Genomic DNA, 17,633 nt, shown 5'->3' with positions numbered 1-17,633 from the left:
CAGCTTATGGGGCAGGCGCAATTTCCGGGCCCTGTTACAAGAAATGAACAGAAGATTCAACCGTGGACCAGATTAAAACAGGGAAGCGACGCTATTCGCTACTTGGAGGAGCCTAGCATGGGCCGAATGCAAATGTATCGAGAAGGATGACGCAAGCGGAAGGGGGGGGGGTGGAGACTGGAGAGTCAGAAAAGTCTTTTATCTGGAAGTCCGATGGAGTCGGATGGTAAATTTGTGGTAAGGGATCTATTTATAATAGCTTATCACAGGCTAATGCGAAAGCGGGTGGCCCCACCGATCATGTTATTTCTGCATCCAGATTACGCTAGTTTCAGGGTTTAGCCACTAAAATGACCGTTATTCGGTATTATTACTTTAATTGATTAAAGACCTTAATTTACTGGTCTTGGGATGCCTGGGGCAGATCCTGATCTCTACTCCGAGTACGTACTCCGTACCTTACCATTATTACCATAGCTAGACTCTCACTACTCGGTAAGGTTAGAGGCAGCAGGGAAGAAAAAGAAAGGAAAAAAAAAAAGGGAGATAAGTCATGATAGGACAAATCATAACGCCCAACGAATACTCCTACAGTAAGTACCTACGGAGCGCTCCGGACTGGGTTACTTAGGTACTTGCTGGATGTTAGCCTACTCACTACTTACTCACTTACTGTTCTCAGCTGTCGGTTGATCAAACCAAGTCTCGCCAGTGCTCCCCAATCCTTTCCTTCATCGGTGTCTGCCTTGTATTTCCTTTCCACTATCCTCTCTCTCTCTCTCCTCTCTCCTCTCCTCTTCCATCTCTCGATCTATCGATTTATCTATAGCTTTCGGAGCTCACCACACTCGTTTCGATCCGGATACCATTCAGATCCATTACACAACCTTTTAAATGCTTTGATTCCCTTTCTATAGCCTGGATACCCTATATATATATATGTACTACAAGGTGTTTAATCAGTCGATTTAGCATTGTCCCACAGTGATCTTTACCAGGTCAAAATGAGCGAGTACCCTGGCCAGGATGGTCACGAAGAAAAGATCGGACTCAGGGTCCATCATCGACCATGTCATCACAATCAGAGCAGTTTCGACTCGCTAGATCAGGCCGCTCCGGGAGCTCTGACGCCGGCCAGACCTGGCGAGATTCCTTTGGAGGATTATGGCTCGCCAGGGTGGTATCAGTCGACGGCTCGGTCCTCCTTTGCAAACACTCCTCTTGATTCTCGTTCTGCTTCACCATCCTTGGTAAATATGACGATCTCGCTTGCTAAAGAAAGATTACATAACTAACGGGTTCGTCTTTGCGATGAACAGTATCAAAATAACCAGATTCAACAAAGTCACCAGAGTTTGGCCCCCCTCGTGACCACGGCAGCGTCCCCGGTGTTTGTAAAAGACTGGGTTCAATCAGGATCGATAGCTCGCCTTCATGACCGCGATGATGTGGAGATCTGGAAAGGATGGAAGCGATGGGTTTTCCGCTTCGTACCACTCCTCACGCTCGCCAACACGGGTCTGTACCTGTTTTACCTCGGTCTGCGTATTGCCTGTATCATTCTGGCACAGAGAGCGGCAGGTTTTACGTACGCCGGTGCATGGGTCTTCGTCGCCATTGAAATCGCGGTCGCCATCCCATCCCTGATGCACAACTGCTGGACTATGATGGCACTCAAGAAACGTGGCAGACCCAAGCTGAGATTGACGGGCAATGAGGCTCCCACGGTTGATGTTTTTGTCACCTGCTGCGGAGAACAGGATGAGGTGGTTCTTGATACGGTCCGTGGTGCGTGCGATCAGGACTATCCCTCCGACAGGTTCAGGGTCATTGTGCTCGACGACGGCCAATCCGCTACTCTGGAAGCAGCAGTGCACCAGTTATCCATGACCCATCCGAATCTCATGTACATGGCCCGAGAGAAAATTCCCGGAAAGCCACACCACTTCAAAGCGGGCAACCTGAACTATGGTCTCGAACGAACGAATTCTCTGCCTGGAGGTGCAGGCCAATTCATGGCGGCGCTGGATGCTGATATGGTATTTACCCGACAAACTGTTTTATTTTATTTTATTTTTTTTTTGCCCCGAATTCGTTCCAGCTTTTCTGACTGATCTGGTTTGTAGATCCCTGAGCAGGACTGGCTCCGGGCCATTCTTCCCCACTTGCTCGTCGATCCCAAAATGGCCCTTGCATGCCCTCCACAGCTCTTCTACAATACCCCTGCTTCAGATCCTCTGGCACAGAGTCTAGACTTCTTCGTGCATGTGATCGAGCCCATCAAGGACGCGCTTGGTGTGGCCTGGTGTACTGGATCCGGCTATGTCGTCCGACGCGAGGCGTTGGAGGATATCGGCAACTTCCCTCTCGGCTCGTTGGCCGAGGACGTTGCGACTTCGACGCTGATGCTGGGTAAAGGGTGGAAGACAGCATACATCCATGAGCCTCTTCAGTTTGGAACCGTGCCCGAGGACTTTGGTGGCCATCTCAAGCAGCGTACCCGGTGGGCCATCGGTACCGTCGATACGGCCGTGAAGCTCAAGTTCTGTCTCTGGGGTGACGGCGTCCGCCAGATGAGCATGGCCCAGCGCTTCTCGGGATTCCTCTACGCCACCCTGAGTTTGTACACCCTCCTGCTTACCGCTTCCCTGTTCGCCATCCCCATCATCCTTCTCTGGGGCAAGCAACTCGTCGCCTATGCCACCGAGGAACAGCTCCGCTGGCTCATCTGGGCCTGCTTCGCGGCCAACGTTTCCAATCGACTTTGTGAATTCGCCCTCTTCATCCCCGCTGGCTACCACACTGGCCAGCGCGGCTCCCGCTACCAGCTCTGGATGGCGCCGTATATCGCGCTCTGCATCGTGCGCTCCTTCATGCTCCCCCGCTGGCTCGGCGGTCAAGCCCAAGCCTTCAAGCCGACTGGCTCCCTGGGCTCGGCGCTCGAGGAACGCGATCCGAAACGCCGGAAGAACATGTTCGTCCGCCTGCGTGTTATCCTCCTCAACTATATGGCCTTCTTCCACCTTGCCTTTGTGTACGTCACGCTCATTGCGGTGGTGATCTCGTCGTACCGGTGTTTCGCCAAGGAGAGCAGCTTCCGCGGTATCATCCTCTGCCTCATCACGCACGCGTTCTGGCCGCCACTCACCTTCCTCTTCATTTGCACTTCGCTGTGGACGCCTGTCGCGTACGCCGTGGACCCGCCTGTGATGCCCGACCGCGAGGACTTGCTGACGCGGGACTCCAAGACGGGGGTTGCGCACCCAACGCAGAAGAGCAAGAAGATTGCGTTTGGCGGGCAGGCGGCGTGGTTTGAGTTCCAGTATGCAGTTGCGACGGCTGCTACGATATTGATTTTTGTCTACTCGTTCTTTTTCTAGGAGATGTACGATGTAATTATGGGTTTGGTGTTGCTGTTTGTTGCTGTGTTCCGGTCCTGCATTGGAAGCTGGGTTGGCGTTGACATTGTTTAGGAGAAATTTTTAGGAAGGGGATGTAGTGATGATGCCTTGGGGACGGGATTGTGATGTATCTGGATAACATATGGGCAATCTTTTGTTTGGCAGTGCTCCGGACCTTGTGTCTCAGAGCGTACTGGATAGCTGGAATCACGTATATACAAGACAGACACGACAGACAGACAGGCACTCAATCAAGTAACTGTCCACTATCATTGCAGATCCCCGAGCTCCAAGTTCTAGACGCACGATTTCGATGTTTGGGTACCTTGCATGGGAACGCGAGGGGGGGGGGAATTCCAGAGTGAAGAGTGAAGACAACATGGCGTCCATGCGATTTGTGCCGCAGCGCAAGGGAGAAGGTTATTTTGATTTGGCCTACGCAAGCTATGTGAGGGATCAAACTTGTAATTGTTTTCATTTGCGCCGCAGTGGGCCAAAGGCATGAAACATACAACTGCATCAGTCTCTTATTCTGTGAACCAGTTCTTGCGACTTGTCCAACTCCTCCAAAAATAAAAAAAATAAAAAAAAAAAAAAAAAAAAAACCAGCCGACAAGTCTCAGAATACAGAGAAGGCGAAAGAAACGATGACGGCAAAGGGAATCGAACCCCGGACTCCACTGCACCTTCGGTAAGTGCCTGACAAAAAGGGCAGACCCGCCGCCGAAGAAAAATTTGCAGCCCACAACCATGGACCGTTCACGCCTTCAGAGTCCAGACGCTCGACTATTGGATCAACTACGGAGTACCGGCTAAGGAGATGAGCCCAAGTGGACTGCTGGCGTGCTGCACATGCGCTTTCTAACTAACCAAGGGACTGTGCCAACTGCCAAGCCTGCCAGTGGCTCTTTTCTGGACTAATTTTAATCGGAGGAGCGAGGACTGGCTTGGGTGAGTTATAAGGATTGTGCTGATGATGCAATGCTGTCTTGTCTCTTGCCACGTTCATCAAGAACTGTGGGCTCTCTGGAAGGAGACTTCGTGGATGCATACACACACGGCTTCAAGTTTTTTTTTATCCTTTTTTTTTTTAATCTATGAGTATAGAAACGGTGCTGGGACTGGTCACCCATTCTCACTCCCCTTTCGTCGGGTTTCTGTCAGCCTCATGCAGCAGCAAAGGAAAACAGTCCTTCACACCCTCCATAATCTGAACATGCACTTGTCTCATCGTTGGGAGAATCATGGATCAATCAAGTTTGAGTAGTATCACCCAAGACCTCGACCGGCAGTCGAGCGCGTCGTCCAGCTCAAGCGTGGAGAAGCAGCCGTTTCAGTTCCTCGGGGTCCACAGCCAACCTGCGTCCGTCGCCGCCACACCGTCCCCGGCCGCCAAGCTTCCCATCCCACGACTCAGCTCGACTCCGATTAGTCGGCATCGTACCTCGCGCGCTTGCGTCCCCTGTCGCGAACGCAAGATCAAATGTGACGGCGCGAAGCCAACGTGCAAGCAGTGCCACCAGCTGAAGATCACCTGTGCCTATGCGGGGTCCAAACGGGAGCGACAGCAGCTGGAGCTCGAGACCACCAAGGCCAAGGTCAATGTCTACGAATCGCTGCTGCGGAAGATCTACGAGAAAAGTAGAGAAGAGCGCCTGACCTCGATCGAGGAAGTATTCAACGTTAGTCAACCTGCGGACGCGGCGCAGCCCAGCGCTTCTGATGAGATTTCGCGGTCATGCTAAGACCATGGCAGAAATACTTCGAAGCATCGCCAGAGCTGTTCACCACCTTTCTGTCGTCAAGGCCGATATCCGAGCAAGGAATCTCGCTGCCGCGGCCGGTATTGTCCCTGAACCGGATGCGCCTGACATGGGCGTCGAAGAAGGGGGATAAGACCCTGCCTCTGTGTCAGGAGCCGGACATTCAGATCACCAACATCAAAGCCTGGACGACTCTGGTGGACGATGAAGTCGCGAGCCATCTTTTCTCGCTGTATTTCACCTGGGAAAACCCCACATGGCAACTGGTGGACCAACACATGTTCATCAAGGACTTGGAGCAGGGCTCCAAGAGATTCTGTTCATCGCTGCTGGTTCACGCACTTCTCTTCTTTGGCTGTGTAATTCCGATCCTCTCCTCTCTGTTCCAGCTTCCCAGGAACCCCCCAATCGCTAATACTCGGACTAGAGCTTCTCCTACAATGTGGACCGGATCAGCAATCGGCGGGAAGAGAAATCTCTCGCCAAGACGTTATACGACGAGATTCAGCGCCTCTGGCTGGTGGAAAAGGACGAGTTGACCCTTCCCACGGCGCAGTCGAGTATCCTGATTGGCCTGCTCTGCTGTACCCTCGGCTTGGACAGAATTGGCACGAGACATATCTTACACGGAGCAGCGCTTTGTAACAAGCTCGAGCTGCATCGCGAGACCCCACCGTACTTCTACGACGAGGTGGGGAGTGATGAACTGGGCCCCGTGTCACGATGTCACAAGTTAGTGGCGTGGGCCGTCTTTGACGTGCAAGCGTGCGTTCTCCTACACTCCGGTCTTGTGAGATCGTAGCAGACTGACATTGTTGCAGGCTAGCGGCAGAAGTATACCGAAAAGTCCCTGTCTGGGACCAACCTCCGTCCGTGTGCTTTTCTCCCCAGGAGGCAGCGGCATTGGACGAAGGGGTCCGCTGGAGCCCCTATCCGTTCCGGTCACCCGTGTCACAGCCCTACTACTATACGGCGGCTTGCTACCGAAGCGCCCTCGTGACGATTGTGCACGAGATCGCCCTCGTCGGCATCAGGTTCCCCCAGACAGGTGTCGAGTACGACGACTGGGAGTACGCCCACCAGTTATACAGTCAGCTGCTGAGCTGGATGGCTGGTCTCCCATCCAGCGCCATGCCGCACTGTAACACTACACCACATATACTATGCTTGCAGTAAGTCATCTCCCCCCTCCGCCCGATCAAGCAACTATTACTGAACCCCCCCGGGTACAAGTCTCTATTACCAAGCGACTCTCGTATTCCTCTGCGACATCTTCATCCTCCACTCCAAGAAGACCCCCGACGAAGTCCCCAACCTATCCCAATTCGACCCGTGGAAAATTAAAATCCAAGCCCTCGACGCCGTCGGCTCCCTCATCCTGCTCTACAAGCAATGCCACGGCTGGAAATCCATCCCCATCGTCATGCTGCACTACTTCTGCGTCGCGGGCGTGCACGCCGCCTCCCAGCTCAACCCGCACGAGCCGAACTGGGCTCTCGTCCTGGAAAGCTGCGTCGTCGGCCTCTGGCACATGAGTCTCGGCTGGGGCAGGCTGTGCACCGCCTTCCTGCGCACCATCGAACTCGTCCTCAAGGCGACCAACCCGGATCAATCGCTGGTCCCGCCCAAGGTCGACGTGATCTTCAGCCAGCTGAATAGTGCCCTCTGGTCCGCGACGGATATCTCCTCCCTGTCTGCGGATTATGTCGTGCATCATGTTCCCATCCAGGCGAGTCCGTCCGCCGCCGGCTCGGCTTTCAAGGCTGAGGGGTTGGAGAAGCTGATCCGGAGCATGGATCATCTGTCGATGAAGTGATGGCGCTTGGCTTCGCTTCACTGACACTCGGGTTTCCTGCGGCGACCGGCTTGGTGCGTCGACATTGGGGAAGTCCGGGAACTGCAGGGTTATATATCCGAATACGAATACGGATTGCGACGGACTACACAGGAAATCTCAGGCGCTCGTACAAGCCCATGTTACTACTATACTAAGGGCCGTCTACCAGTGAAAAAAATATTCATCATTCGTATCATTATCGCACAAGAGGCCAAATGTCATGTACGGGGATAATCTCACAGGCGCTCTTCCACTGCCCTGCTTCCAAGTCCGTGACTATATCATTACACACTCTGGGTATCAACGCGGGTCCTACCACCAGGGGGTACTACCACCGGGTCTTCGGTGAGAGTGTTCGAAGCAGAGACAGGGCTATCCGAGAGGTGAAAGTTTCTCATCCTCGATGGGAGATTCTGAGCTTGCTCTGCTTGGTGGCTAATGCTTCCTGCGCTATGTCTGTCCTGTGGCGCTGAACACTCCGAGTTGTCTTTGTGGATTGCCTTCTCGTCCGCTACCTGCGCCTCCGTCGGTTCGTCTCGATCGTGAAACAGCCTACGCTTCGAGCTGTCGAATGCCTCGTGCAGGGTACGAAACTTATGTTTCGTCCGGGTGTACCCTTCCATACCGGCAAGGATGGCGTAGGACTTGGTGATGGAGATGTGGGACATGTCCACGCCTTGATCCTGCAGGGCATGGACGAAGGCGCGGAAGTTGGCCGATGGAGGACGGTAGTGGCCACTGAGATGTGAGCTCTCGTCGACGGGAATGGATCGGGAAACCCAATTATCTTCTTACCTTAGTGGTGCCACGCTCCGTAGCTGGCCGTTCCAAATCTTGATCAACCCTGCTGCAGCGATGCGTGCGCCCCGTAGGAACGAGGAATGTTGGAAGGCCCCTTTCTCCTTGATCCCGATGTACACGCGGAATGAAGTGTCTGCGACCTGTCCCACGGTCAGTGGTGGCGTACTCAAGGCTAGGGAACAATGAATAGCTTTACAAAAATCCACATATCCTTCCTCTTTGAAGGCTTGCGGGCAAATCTATCGCGGATGACTGCTGGGGTCACATGTGCCAACTTGCTGACGCCTTTTGCGTCCTCATAGCCGTGGTTCAGTCCCTTTGCGCTATCTTCTGCCGAGTCCTCGCTTAATGGGGATGACAGACTTGACATGGACGATGAGCTCGATGCGTACGCCAGCGGGTATCCCGACTCGGAATGGCCCCTGAACTGCGGCGCATCTTCTTCAATAGGCACGATTCCGTGTAGACTATCCTTGTATCGTGTACCATCCGTACTCACAAGCTCGTTAGTCTTGGCCCAGCGGAACAGCCCCGCTTCATCAATCGTGGCTAGATAGTTGAATCGCTCCTCGCGCGTAAGATAGCGCACTTGCTGCTGTTCCAGCTTCGCGCGCGGGCAGTCGGGCAGCTCTAGATTCTTCCCGTCCCCATAGTCCAGCCAATAGAAGAAATTCTGAGTCGAGGAGCAGTCTTTCCAGTAATTGTGGTACTTGCGCAGGTTACTGCCGTGCCGGTGCTTGAGATCCACCATCTCGAGAAAATATCGCTGGTCCATCATCTTCGCGACCTTCTGCGGCGGCAGCTCATGGTGCACGATCGGCAGCGAGCGCCGGAATCGCGAGATCGACGACGAGAAGTTCCCTTTTGCGGGGACTTCCTGCGAGGGCGGCCGTGTAGCAGGCGCCGGACTGACAGACTGCGACCCGCTCATGATCGATGGTGAGTGCGTGCCTTCGCCGCCGTTGCCATCGTCGCCGCCAGCTTGGATCGCTACCTTGACGACGCGCTCCCATTTCAGGCGGGCTCGTTTGGCAGTGTCCGTTTCCGGTGAAGTTGAGGGACCTGTAGGACGATTGAGCTGGTGCCATTTTGTGTCTTTCAGAGCCTGTGCTAGATGGTGAGTCGATAGTTCCGAAGACAGTGAGCCAAGGGGGGGCGGTGAATACCTCTGCCCAGCGCGTCGATGCGTTCAACCCCAGGCCTTGTAGCTCGCGTCGGGTTCGATATCCCCGATACGTTCTCTGTATCGCTGTAATCAACCATCTATTCAACAAAGTATGATGTTCATTGCACATGAGACGAGACAAGAGAAAATAAAAAAAAAAAAAAAGTATACCTGGATAAGCCGAGCAGCGCTCTCACGATCCTCGGCGATGATGTCATGGTTCCTGGTGCAGTTTTCCCGATCAGCCGCGGGGTCGCAGAGAGACTCAACACTGTGCACTTCCGGATCGACAGCCATGTTAGTTGGAGCTGATTAGAGTTCGGAATATTATTCCTGGAGTAAGACTGATGAAACAAGAGAAAGAGAAGAAGCAAAAGAAAACAAGAGACTCTTCCAGGGCTGAAACACTAGAAGGGGAGAAAAAAGGGACCACCAGCCTTACCAGGGGATCGTCATGTGTCAGACTCAGGCACCTCCAGGCAGCCATTTACGCCTCTTGCCGACGCTTAGCGCTCGCTTAGTATTTCATGATGGATAGGGGGCAGAGGAGGCCCGCTTGGATTGTGAGTTGTATTCTGAGAGTGTTTCGTGGTTGATATACTGATCGATGGATATTTAGGAGTGGCTTTGCTGACGGTTATTCTGAGAGGTAACCCAGTCCTCCCGCTCGTGATTTGGTCAGTCTTCTGTGTTAGCGGCCCAGAATACCATCAGTCGAGGATAACATGTCAGTATCGCCACCTCATCTGCCTGCAGTATCGCTGAGGGACCACCTACAGCAGGTGAATGTGGTTGTGCAGAACCTTCAAGAGATGACGGACCACCCTCCAAGAGGAACAGTGTTACTACTTGCTCGATGCATGGCACATGAAAGACTATTCTCTAACTAGAGGGTGTGTGCTTCGCTGGACCTGAATTGGACCAGATTATATTCTACCCACTTGGGCAAAAATGTCCCCGTGTCATTGTGATTGTGCCTCGACTGCAGCATGGCCTATCATAAACACCGACACATGTTCTGGCCTGGAGGCAATCGAGGATGTATTGGGTCATTTCCTTCACCTGTGTCAGTTTAGCACGACTCAGCAAGGAACACGACGTCAGCCGATCCGGCATTTGGAGTCGCGGTCAGGGATAAACGACTCTTCAGCGCTAGTCTACGGTTGCAAGCTCGTTAAAGTCGGCTCCATGCTACACATGGAACCCGTACATGATCGAATGAGCACGGAATTTATACCGTACTCTCAGCATTCTCCGTGGTAACCTTTTGCCTTTCGCGCAAAGGGGCCAAAATAGTCCGTCAAGAGGCTTTCAGGCTTCATAACCTTCTTGCTGTCCACTCTATTTACGAAACTACACAACAGTCTCTAAATTGTCCAGAACCAATCCAGGACCCAAACTGGATATCCAAAAGTGGGAGACTGAAACAACGTTCGTTGTGTGGTACCGCCTCGCTCCTCTAGGCTGGCCTATTTTGCTATATAGCCTATACTGTACTGTGCCCTTCATTTCTGCCAAAACGCTCCTCATATGACCGAACCGTCTGTTGCAATGGAATGAAACTCGGCCGTCTTCGCTGGCCAGCCGGAAAGTGGCACCGCGCCAGCCGTCATCTATTTTGCGGGGTTGACGATATTATAGTCTCGGCATTGATCGTACCTTTCCTTTCTCGATCCGGAAAGCTGATCATACCGTGCAGACCGTGAAGAACAGCTGCACGAATAGCCGACAGCTGCAAAAGGATCATTCTCCGTGAGGAGATAAGACTAGCCCTTGCACCATGCTCAGCGGTGACTCGTCTTCAGCCATGCATGGTTTTTGTGTTATTTTTATGGGCGGTGGTTCGGTAACTCTTTTGTATACAGCCTGCTTTACTGATGCAGTTCTCCCCGCGACGATCCGATATTCCGGTGATATATTAATGTATCTATGCTTCACCCTTGGGCCGGCACTTGTCAGTCGCAGCGTTTGGGCCTCGTGGATATGCAGCGACCCTGGATGCCATGTTACTCTTCACCAAGAAGTGCCTGCACGGCTTCTGCTGCTGGACTATTGGTTAGCAAAGCAGTTCAATTTCCCATGAGTTCCATCTGGTTTGAGGACAGGAAAAGAGCACACCAACCGCTGTCTAGTTTCCTCCACGCCGGATAAAACCAGAAACTCTGGCATATAAAGGTGAGGCCGTTCCCGCGACTCTTGCCGGTCAGCTCAACCATCTTTCTCCCCTATCTCCCAGCACCAGGCTAATTTCTCTAGTCTACCTTTTATATATCACCAAGTCAAAGCAAGATCCTTGTCACCTTTGGCCATGAGACAAGCACAGACTTTCAAGCTGCTTGCAGCTCTTCTGTCCGCGTCGCAAGTAGCGGGCCACGGACACGTTACAAACATTGTCATCAACGGCGTTTCGTATCGTGGATGGAACATCGACTCCGACCCCTACAACTCCAACCCACCAATTGTGGTTGCGTGGCAGACCCCCAACACTTCGAATGGCTTCGTTGCCCCCAATGACGTTGGCACCGACGATATCATCTGCCACCTGGATGCCAAAAACGCACGGGGGCATGCCGTGATTGCTGCCGGTGACAAAATCTCCTTCCAGTGGACGAGCTGGCCTGAATCTCACTGGGGGCCGGTCATCACATATCTCGCGAACTGTGGCGAGAGCTGCGAGACCGTGGATAAGACGACCCTCGAGTTCTTCAAAATCGATGCGGTTGGTCTGGTCGATGGCTCGAACCCACCTGGCTTCTGGGGTGATGACCAGTTGATTGAGAACAATAACTCATGGATGGTGGAGATCCCCAAGAGCATTGCACCTGGTTACTATGTCATCCGCCACGAGCTGATTGCGCTGCACGCAGCCGGATCACCGAACGGCGCTCAGCTGTACCCGCAGTGCTTCAACCTCCAGATCACCGGATCTGGAACCGCCAAACCATCCGGTGTCAAGGGCACCAAGCTCTACACCCCCACCGACCCTGGTATTCTCGTCAACATCTACAGCTCGCTGGACTACATTATCCCCGGACCCACCCTGATCCCTGATGCGGTCTCGCTCGTCCAGTCCACCTCCGCCATTACAGCGTCGGGAACACCCATCACCGGCTCTGGAAGCGTTCCACCTGCTACCGATGGACCCTCTACCACCAAGGCCACTCCGACCTCCTCGACCACCCTGTCCACGACCACCAAGGCTACAATCACCCAGGCGCCAACTTCCTCGACCACGAGCGCCGGCTCGACCGCGACCCAGACAGCCTATGGCCAATGCGGTGGTAGTGGCTGGACAGGTCCCACTGCTTGCGGATCCGGAGCTACTTGCACTTCTTACAGCGAATGGTACTCTCAGTGCATTCCTAAGAGCGGTTAGATCTTGGATGCAAATGTCATGATGGAATGGCATTTATATGGAAAGTAAGTTACGGGTCATTGCATGTGGATGGTGACTAGTAGCTCGAGTTGAATGAAACAATTGATGCTACTTTATTCAGTACCAGCATCTCTCCTATTCCGTAGATTCTTGGATCTTGCAATATTCTTTTGGAGGAGAAATGATGGAGTCCTCCGGGTGTATGAGGTATATCATCATAGCCTTGCGTCGAGCAGCCAGCGATCGACACAACCATGGACACGAAACTCTTATAAACTGAAAAGCGCTTCATAAAGTATGACCATTCCCATTATCCAGCTGTGCCCCGTTACGCTCCTCGGTCAACAATCCTTTCCCAGACTTTCGTCCCAAAATCCCTCGATCTAGATAATTCTCCTTCAGCCACTCAATGGTTTTCCCATCCAGCCCCCTCTCCTCCACATAATGCTTCTCAATGTTATAGACCGTGTCCAGTCCCACCCGATCTATCATCTCACACGGTCCAGCCTGAGCTTGGAACCAACCCTTGAACAAGTCATCAATCTCCTCCGCCGAGGCAACCCCTTCTTCCATGACAAGTAGCGCCTCCCGCTTGATAGCCGCCCAGATCCGGTTGAAAATCAACCCCGTCGACTCCACCTTCGCATGAACCGGCACAAACCCCGCCGCAGCCGCCTGCTCCAGCAGAAACGAGATAATCGCGGGATCCGTGAACCCACACGTCATGATCTCGAGATGATTCTGCTCCGGCGGCATGTAGTAGTGCGCGTTGCACACGCGAGCCCGCCGCGCCACCTTCTCCAGCATCTCGCGGGACTTGTACGACGAGGAGTTGGTGGCGAGAATGCAGTCCGCGGGCGCGAGCTGGTCCAGTTGGCCGAATAGCTCGATCTTGAGCGGGAGGAGCTCCGGGATGGCCTCGATAACCATCCAGGCGTTCTGGACGGCAGTCTCGAGCGAGCTGGCGGGGCTTACGTGTCCGATTCCGTGTCCTGCCTTCTTGCCCAGGAGCAGCTTGCTGGCTTGTTGCGGCAGGGCTTCGTGGATGTATTTGAGGGCGGCGACGGCCACCTCGGGGCTTTTCTCGTATAGTTGCACGGTGTGTCCTGCTGCGGCCCACATCATGCATAGTCGACGGCCGAGGACTCCGCCGCCTATGACGGCCACTGGCCGGGTGGTGGTATCAGGCTCGATCCAGGAGGTTGAGATCATGGTGTATAGGGTTTGGGGGGGAAGTTTATACTATCAGAGGAAGAAAAGAGAGAATACATGATGTCCAAGAGTGAGCCTCGGCGGAATTATATGGAGGTCGCTATAAGTACACCGTCAACATCTGGCGATGGCAAGAGGCAGACCCCACGGCCAATTGCTCAATTTGCCTGTTTGGGAAACCCCACAGCGCCATCCCCCGTTCCCCCACATGGCTACCCCAATTCCACGTGATAATGACTATTCCGGGCTATGATTGGTCTGTTCTCTGCTCTTGTCTGGCACACTTGGGGCTGGTGGGGTATCGGCATTAAAGGCCCGTTCGGCCCCTGTTTTGCCTCTTTGGGGTTTCTGCGATTCTTTCCACTCCCACGTTCCCAATTGTTATCCTCATCTCTCAGACTCTCAGCCATCCCCCGGTCCGCCATGAGTGATGGCAACCCCATCGGGGGCTTATCTGCCCACACGACCCTCGTCCGTCCTTGAGCCCATCCCCCATTACCCCAGCAATGTTGTTCCAGAAGAGCGGGTCACGTTACGCATGACCATTCTGCTATCCAATGGTCGGTTTGTCCTCACCTGCGATCCACTGAATCTATGCAAAAGTGCAGCTACGGTTGATGGGATCTAAGCTGATTTGACTGACACAAGGGGTCCGCGTCGACCACCAATTCACCTTCCCCGCCATGAATATCGCAAACTGCATCATCCACGGCGAAGGCGAAATGTACTCGGTGGAAATCACCCACCGCTGCTCCTGCCGGCGGCTCCTGCACGAGGAGCTCGTCCGCATGCTCCCCGGGTTCCTGCGTGAGAACGATGTCTATTGGTTCCGCACCCGCAACCCGGAGACAAACATCCACCATACCTGCCTATTCGACGGCGCAGAGCTGGAGATGCAGCTCGTGACCTCGCATGTCCCCGAGTGCGGCTTCTGTTTCGCGCGTAGAGCGTTTATTGCTGAGCGGGATGCCTTTGATCGGCAGCAGATGTCCAACAAGGGTTCGTCCTCGTCGCCGCGGGACCAGAGTCTGAGTCCCGGGTGGACGTTCCGTGAGCCCTCGGATACGGAGCGGTTGCGTGTGAATCGCCATGGCTGGGAGATTATGTTTGTGCTCCATCCTGATGCGAGAGATGGTGCGGTGACTGTCTCAAGGCTGAAGATGGAGTTGTGTCGGATTCTTTCGATCGCGGACCCGAGGCGCATTATACTAACCAGTGGGCCGTTCGTTTGGGGCGTGGAGTTCCAGGAGGATGGCAAGGATTACTATAGCACGTATTTTGTACATGATTTGATTGTTGAGTCGCGCAGTATGAAGACGCCGAGGGGTAGTGCGCTGCTGTACGTACTGGAGGCAGACTCAATGGGAAGACCGCTCTAGATTTTTTTTTTCTTCTCCTATGAATTTCAAAGCTCAAAGATAACCCCTTTTGAGTGAAATGTAAAACTACTTTGCAGTGATTGATGTTTCTTTGAACCCCCACAGCCTGCCAGCAATCGTGCGGGATGCGATCAGACCCTGAACGTCAAGACTGACTTCCTGCTGTCTCGTCCTTGGCAAATCCCCCACAGTCAAAGACAAAACTGGGGTTAAAAATCAAGACATCTCTTAACCCATGGATCTAGATCCTAGATGGTGAATGTCCTCCCCCCCAACTCCAACCCCATCGGTATGTCGACTATTCCCGAGAACAACTCCCGCCCCCATCGATGTGTTTATTGCGGCCTCAGCTTCAAGCGATCTGAGCATCTGAAGCGCCACGTAAGGAGACGTGCGTCCTGCGCTCCATCCGAGCTATTTTTCAATAAAAATTGCCGCGCTAAAGATGTTTCTCTAGACACGAAAGAACGGCCATTTCGATGCCGAATATGCGGCGAGAGTTTCTCCCGCAAGGAACTGCACGATCGGCACCACCGCACCCGCCACGGTGCAACCTCCAGCATCCCCTTGCCGGAAATCGTGGAGACGGAGCCGCCGTCGAGTTCGACCGCCGCTCGATCAAGCCAGTACCTGGCAGACTCAGCGCAGGCTGCTACTCCGCAGGACAGCTCGCCGAGCCAGCCGCACCCGCAGCAACAGTACCTTCCTTCTGTCGAGGGGCCTGCAGGATCGACCCTCCAGGCTCCGCTGACTGGTGAGACCCCGCGACTTGAACCCGTGTATCTGACAGGACACCCCGGAAGTCCTGCATTCCAGGAGCATGCATACCCGGTCCTGACCGATCGGCACCGGGATTCTCGGCTCCAGACGCCATTGGGAAGCGAGACTCCCCCGTGGTTGAAATTACCCAGCGGGCTGGAGTTTGCCTCGTTGCTCTCGGCGTTGAATCGGTCTCCGCTGTCGACCAGTCTTCCGACTCCGTTGCGGTTGTGCACGCCGCAGAGCGAGGCGCTCTTCGAACAGGACCGGAATGAAGCGGCGCGGTTGGGTATCGAGAAGGCGCTCGAGGGGCTGAGGGTTTGGTCTGCGTGCAAATGATGTTGTGACGGTGCTGATTTCGACCAGAGTGTCAATATCGTGGGCGGGGAGGAAAAGTCCCGCCGTTTTGAGATCCCTGACATGGAATCCCTTTATCGGTACTGGCATATGTTCTTCGAGATACCACATAAGAACCTCCCGTTTGCTCATCCGCGATCAGAGAATTATCAAATACCAGGTGTTATTTCCTACTTAGTCTGTTGTTTGAACTCTGCTAATCGTCAATAGCAATTGCCATTGGGGTGCTCGCCGATGGGGCTATGTACTGTGATGAACCCGAGATTGGCCAGATGTTGTTTGAGGCTTCGCGCCGGATGGTGGCTCATCATGTAGGTATACTAGATCTTCTTTGATACTCTTATTCTGTTCAATTCAAGCTGACCTAGCAGATGAACACGCTCTACACTCGCGAAAACAAAACAATCCCCATCTGGATCTTCACCACCCTTCTGCTCAATTGCGTCTTTGGGCTGCCAGGAGGCAAGTCAAGCGAGAGCGACATCACCCTCGGCAGCCTCGACAGCTTGATCAATCTCGCCCGGGTCATTGAGTCAGGTCCCGCCATGGACCTTGTCGACCAGGCTTGCACCATGGAGGAAAAGTGGCAGAGCTACATAGAAGGAGAATCCCATCGCAGGTCCGTCGTCCTGCGTCAACCGGCCGAAGCATCATTAACACCTACAGGTCGATTCTGTGCTTCATCGTCGTGAGCGGTTTATGGTCGGTCGCATACGAGCCGATCGTGAACGTGCTAGACTTCCCCTTCAGCCTCATCGAGTTCCCATGGTCCGAGACCCTCTGGAACGCACGCTCCGCCGTCCAATGGCACGTACTCTACCAAGATCCGCAGAGCCGGTCGCCCGGCAGCTGGTCAGAGAACGTGGAAGCGCTCCTATTCGGCAAGCCGCGGCCGCTCAACGGGCTCGCTTCGCTCTGCCTCGTGGTCGGGCTGCTCCTCTACATCGACGGCCTCCGCCGCGAAGCCGTCCTCGACATCGTCGAGATCAACTCGTATCTGCAGCATGCGCTGGACAAGTGGTTCATCATGCACGACCGCACGAGCCTGGAAAACCTGGCGATCAACCACCTGTGCTACCCGGCAGCGTACTACCTACGCATCTCGCTGGTTCTGGATGTCCGGCAGACGATGGATCTGATGCGCAGTATGCAGTTCGCGGCGATGCGGAAAGTGCTGCAGGAGGGCGATTTAATCCAGGCGGCTGCATTTGCGCGAGCTGCCATGGTCCCGTGGGCGATTAGTCGTCGCAATCAGACGTCGATGGTTGCCATGCCTTGTGGTATGTGCTCGCCCTCTGTTTTTTTTTTTTTTTTCTTTTCTTTTATTCTCTTTCACGAGGTTGTACTGACTTTCTAGGCGTGGTTATCACGGAGTGGGCCATCAATGTGCTGAGCACTCAGCCCGAGGATTCGCCTCAGCGAGAAGCGCTGAGGGCGTTTGAGAACTCTATCCGGGAGTACTGGCCTGTCGTGCCGTTTGCATCTGCTGTGGATGTCTGGCGGGCAGTCCGGAGAATCATTGCCAATGGACCAGGTTTGTGATTTCTTCAACTCTCGTTTTGTAACTCAGTGCTGACAATGAC

The 17,633-nt window shown here is 53.9% G+C and overlaps 6 protein-coding genes across 6 annotated transcripts, besides 4 other annotated features; 4 read left to right on the top strand and 2 right to left on the bottom strand.

Annotated features, from left to right (window-relative positions):
• Positions 1 to 1,004: 1,004 nt before the first annotated feature.
• ACLA_060920 (glycosyltransferase family 2 protein) lies at positions 1,005 to 3,380 on the top strand (the record flags this gene model as incomplete). Its single annotated transcript, XM_001273557.1, has 3 exons — positions 1,005 to 1,250; positions 1,320 to 2,039; positions 2,127 to 3,380. 3 exons carry the CDS (start codon positions 1,005 to 1,007, stop codon positions 3,378 to 3,380), a joined length of 2,220 nt encoding a protein of 739 aa, XP_001273558.1.
• Positions 2,059 to 2,082: a microsatellite.
• A 589-nt stretch (positions 3,381 to 3,969) lies between the features above and the next one.
• Positions 3,970 to 4,006: a microsatellite.
• Positions 3,971 to 4,006: a microsatellite.
• Positions 4,007 to 4,645: 639 nt separating this feature from the next.
• On the top strand, positions 4,646 to 6,980 carry ACLA_060910 (putative C6 transcription factor; the record flags this gene model as incomplete). Its single annotated transcript, XM_001273556.1, has 5 exons — positions 4,646 to 5,083; positions 5,158 to 5,523; positions 5,592 to 5,929; positions 5,986 to 6,336; positions 6,398 to 6,980. The coding sequence occupies 5 exons, from the start codon at positions 4,646 to 4,648 to the stop codon at positions 6,978 to 6,980; spliced, it is 2,076 nt and encodes a 691-aa protein (XP_001273557.1).
• A 305-nt stretch (positions 6,981 to 7,285) lies between these two features.
• ACLA_060900 (IQ calmodulin-binding motif protein) lies at positions 7,286 to 9,264 on the bottom strand (the record flags this gene model as incomplete). Its single annotated transcript, XM_001273555.1, has 5 exons — positions 7,286 to 7,739; positions 7,797 to 7,942; positions 7,999 to 8,912; positions 8,969 to 9,065; positions 9,139 to 9,264. The coding sequence occupies 5 exons, from the start codon at positions 9,262 to 9,264 to the stop codon at positions 7,286 to 7,288; spliced, it is 1,737 nt and encodes a 578-aa protein (XP_001273556.1).
• A 2,011-nt stretch (positions 9,265 to 11,275) lies between these two features.
• On the top strand, positions 11,276 to 12,343 carry ACLA_060890 (putative endo-1,4-beta-glucanase; the record flags this gene model as incomplete). The annotated part of the gene is made up of 1 exon (XM_001273554.1): positions 11,276 to 12,343. The coding sequence occupies one exon, from the start codon at positions 11,276 to 11,278 to the stop codon at positions 12,341 to 12,343; it is 1,068 nt and encodes a 355-aa protein (XP_001273555.1).
• A 288-nt stretch (positions 12,344 to 12,631) lies between these two features.
• ACLA_060880 (3-hydroxyacyl-CoA dehydrogenase family protein) lies at positions 12,632 to 13,555 on the bottom strand (the record flags this gene model as incomplete). Its single annotated transcript, XM_001273553.1, has 1 exon — positions 12,632 to 13,555. One exon carries the CDS (start codon positions 13,553 to 13,555, stop codon positions 12,632 to 12,634), a length of 924 nt encoding a protein of 307 aa, XP_001273554.1.
• Positions 13,556 to 13,985: 430 nt separating this feature from the next.
• ACLA_060870 (C2H2-type zinc finger protein) lies at positions 13,986 to 17,592 on the top strand (the record flags this gene model as incomplete). The annotated part of the gene is made up of 9 exons (XM_001273552.1): positions 13,986 to 14,115; positions 14,204 to 14,835; positions 15,187 to 15,325; positions 15,392 to 16,011; positions 16,060 to 16,210; positions 16,261 to 16,361; positions 16,422 to 16,669; positions 16,717 to 17,330; positions 17,390 to 17,592. 9 exons carry the CDS (start codon positions 13,986 to 13,988, stop codon positions 17,590 to 17,592), a joined length of 2,838 nt encoding a protein of 945 aa, XP_001273553.1.
• Positions 17,351 to 17,383: a microsatellite.
• Positions 17,593 to 17,633: the final 41 nt, after the last annotated feature.

The sequence above is a fragment of the Aspergillus clavatus genome, genomic scaffold (genome assembly GCF_000002715.2).
Source record: "Aspergillus clavatus NRRL 1 1099423829796 genomic scaffold, whole genome shotgun sequence".
NCBI lineage: Eukaryota > Fungi > Ascomycota > Eurotiomycetes > Eurotiales > Aspergillaceae > Aspergillus > Aspergillus clavatus.
Note: the sequence above shows the minus strand (reverse complement) of the source record. Positions and strands in the feature narration are given on the sequence as shown.